At 40.0% G+C, this 3755-nt stretch overlaps 1 protein-coding gene across 1 annotated transcript; it reads right to left on the bottom strand.

Annotated features, from left to right (window-relative positions):
• Positions 1-1663: 1663 nt before the first annotated feature.
• Positions 1664-2995, bottom strand: NAP1L2 (nucleosome assembly protein 1 like 2). Its single transcript, XM_057717630.1, has one exon. The coding sequence runs from the start codon at positions 2993-2995 to the stop codon at positions 1664-1666; it is 1332 nt and encodes a 443-aa protein (XP_057573613.1).
• Positions 2996-3755: the final 760 nt, after the last annotated feature.

The raw sequence follows: 3755 nt of genomic DNA, 5'->3' as shown, positions 1-3755 counted from the left end.
CCCAGTTGATTGTAGAGATGAGACAGTGGTTAAGTAATGCAGGCAGTGTCATAAACTTACCTATTTGAGCCAAAATCTGAAGGAGGAGGTAAGTTCAATACGGAAGAATAAGTCACGAGCAGAGGAGCTTTTGTTCCACTTTCATTTTATAATTCTATGGGATCACATCACAATCACCTGAGATGGAAGAGTGGATAGGCAGCAATAACGAGATAAGAGTTAGCACTTCCTAACCACTCTCAACTCTCACATGGCGTGGAAGGGATTAAGAAGTTTGCTGTTATCCCAGATGGATATATGTGACCTTCACAGAGTATGCCAAAGCAGGCCACCAAATTTCTGGGTTTCCACACTTGAGGAAGGCAAAATCAGCTCTGGGACAAAGTCAGCTCTCTGACCAGTCACATCCCATTGTTCCCAGTCAGTACAACCCCGGTCAATGTCATAAAGCAATATAAGCCCCTGTACATCTAGGCGATGTTGTGGAAGAGTAGGTAAATCTGAAATATAGACTAACACAATAAGCCTGTCATTTTTGGAATGTTTAAATTATTAAATGGCAATGAATTTACTGGATTGATTAAAATTGAGACTTTTGTTTCCCTGCAACCCTGTGATGTGGAGGTGGACTCACAATTAAGATTAGATCAGTTATAAACAATAAAAAAGATACACTTTCTCTGCACATCTAAGTATAGTTTTAGTATATTTACATGCATATGTAAACACACAGAAAAATAATAGTAGAAAATAAATCAAAACATAAACAATGCTTATCTTTGGGGAGTGGGTATATGGATTTTGGTCCTCCAATGAACATATTACTTTTATAATCAAAAAAGATCAGTTTTACAACATGAAACTGAAATTTTTATTCATTTTATTTTGTGGTGAAGGAAAATGAAAAATCTTTTCGAAATGATAAAGTGATCACTTTCAATGAATGATTAGGTACTACAGAAAAAGAGAAATTATACACTGTAATTACAGTTTACACAATTACACAGAACAATTTGTGGCAATTATTGGAAAATACTGTGATTAACACTTCTCTGATAACCTCATTATGACTGTTTCATTATTTATCATGGTCACATAAAATACAAGAGCCTATAAACAAGCTGTTATTAATAATAAATATGGTTTTGCCTGAAATTCTTAACCATATGCAGGCTTTTTCTTAAGCATTCAAGTTTTAAATTCTATTGCATTTTTATTGCAAAATGAAGCAGGCACAATAAAATTAAACCCACTAGCTAAAGTACTAAAATATACAAATGCAAAAAACAAACAACAGCAAAAGAACCTTGAGTTGGTTCTCCAAGATTTCCTTTTGGAATAAATATTGATCTCATTTAGCAGCTCTGATTATATTCACAACTACAGATTAATACCTACATGACAAAAGGACTTCAGAGGATTAAACTACACAATGTTATATTAATATGTCTTAAACCATTTACCACAGTCTACATTTCTTGAAAGTATTCTGCTACTAAAATGCAAGGTCAAATGAATTGGTATTTGAACTTCTCATATTTCTGAGACCGACATTTTAACTGACACTACAAGAAAAATTAAGAACACAAGAATGTAATTAACTTCTTATATCTTGAGTAACTTGATCTAGGGCAATTAATTTCAGGGCCATGTACACTGTACTTTAGCAATCAATGTCTTCTACTATTGCCTCAAGATTTTTGCAACAGGCTTTAACCTCCTCAATTGCAGCCATCCAATTATCGTAAATAATTTTGTCATAAATTTCATCATTAACTTCCCTAATTACCCCCTCCTGCTGAGATTCAAGTGCATCACCTGAGAAAAATAATACTGATCTTGGGATTATGTAAGTACGTAAATTGTGACCAAGTAGAAAATCATTTCCATCCTTTCCATTTGAGTTGATTCCTTGAAGAGTAAAGAAACTGAAGAATGAATCCTTGGGAAAATCTTCAGTCACAGTTCGGATTGTTCCCCAGATCCGGTGTTTCTGCTTTTTCTTGACTGTTTTCAAAGTGACATTCTTTCCTTCATTCCAGTCTATTTTACAGCCTATGCAATACTCAATCGCGGTTCCCCTATAGGGATGGGGATCATAAAACGCTAGCCTTGACTTCAGCACATAGGTCTTTGTCAGTAGCTCATTTTTGAAATATTCGTTTGGTTTGAAGTGAAATTCTAGCGTGAAACTGAGAGGCTCACCAGGATCTGAAAACTTCACTTTAATATCAGTCAGAAGCTTCAGAATAGGCTCATCGTATTTCTTAATCAAAGGAGTGAGTGCGTCAACGTTTTTTAAGACAGTCAGCCAAAAATCAGGAATTCCTTTAGGATCCTCTTCTTTATTCTCATCTCCAACTGCCTCGGTGTCATCGTCATCCTCCTCCTCCTCCTCTTCTATAGCATAATCATAATATTCTTCACAACTGTCATCCTCATCCATGTAGTCATGCAGCAGACCTTCCTCATTACCACACATCTCTTCCTCATCATACATCTCCTCATCAGCATAGTCCTCGGAGTCTGATTTATATTCACATTCCTCTTTCGTAGGTTCATAGATTGCATTGATTATCTGACGTCTTTTTTCCAATAAAGGTTGATACATTTCAGCAAACTTTCTTTCAATACCATGAAATTCCCTCAGGAATTTGGATTCTAGATTGGCCACTCTAGTTTGAAGCTTTTTGAGGGCTAACACACGGTATTTAACTTTCACAGGTAGACTTTCAACAAAGTCTGTATCTAAAAGATAACCGATAAGTCCTTTTGGACGGTCTGAGTCTGAGTCCTCATCACGATCTTCACCTTTTTCCCCACCTTCCCCGGACCCAGCAGCAGCCTCTTCACCTTTTCCCCCTTCTTCCCCAGGCCCCGCAGCGGCATCTTCACCGCGCTCCGGCTGTTTCCCGGGCCCCTGCATCATTACTTTATCACCAGCCTCTTCTTGACTGGATTTTAACAGCTCCTTGTGGTCGGCTGACTCGGCCATTTTTCAAAGGACCTCACACGCCTGAGGTGGCTACCGCCAAGATCAGGAGACCTGGCCTCCACAAGGAAAGACTCACCGGAATATCAGAAGCGGCTGTGGCTGGGGCAGAGGTGGAACGAGAGGTAGGGGTCAGACTGAGATGCGGGAGCCGGGAGCGACGGTCGAGGCTGCTGCCGGGATAAAGGTGGTGCTGAAGCTGTGAGAAACGGACAGAGGCAGCAGTGGCCGGGTGAGGTGCAAAGAGTAGCGATGGCCACAGTGATCAGTCCTGCGGGAGCGGGCCAGAGACTGCACAGAGCCGCACTGGGCTGATCGCCTCCGCAAGCAGCAGCTGCTGCAAGAAAAAACGGTGCCGCAATATGATTACGTAGCCGTCTCTCGGCTAGATTTTCTTCGCGCAAATAGCTTGCTGCATCACTCCCTCCCACCCCCAAAACTGTATTCTAATTTCATTTGCTGGGCTGTAGTGATTGACAAACCATGAGCCAATAAATTATTAGCTCTATCAAGTGTCCAACTCTGCTCACCTTCCCAGGTTCTGTAATATGGCTGATTCATCCGCTTCCCACGAGTTCCACACCACCAGCCGAGTATTCTAGAAACCAGGTTTTATTAGTTTATTCTTTTAGTTTTCAACTGGTATTATAGTTTTATAATTTCAAAAGAGCTAGGAGAAAAGAGTAACTAAAACGTCAGACAAGGCATTCACCCATCCTAAATCTGTCCCTTTGATTTTAGCCCTGGGCTCTGAGGAGAGAGG

Source organism: Hippopotamus amphibius, chromosome X (genome assembly GCF_030028045.1).
Source record: "Hippopotamus amphibius kiboko isolate mHipAmp2 chromosome X, mHipAmp2.hap2, whole genome shotgun sequence".
NCBI classification, from domain to species: domain Eukaryota; kingdom Metazoa; phylum Chordata; class Mammalia; order Artiodactyla; family Hippopotamidae; genus Hippopotamus; species Hippopotamus amphibius.
This window is presented reverse-complemented; position numbering and strand designations above follow the sequence as displayed.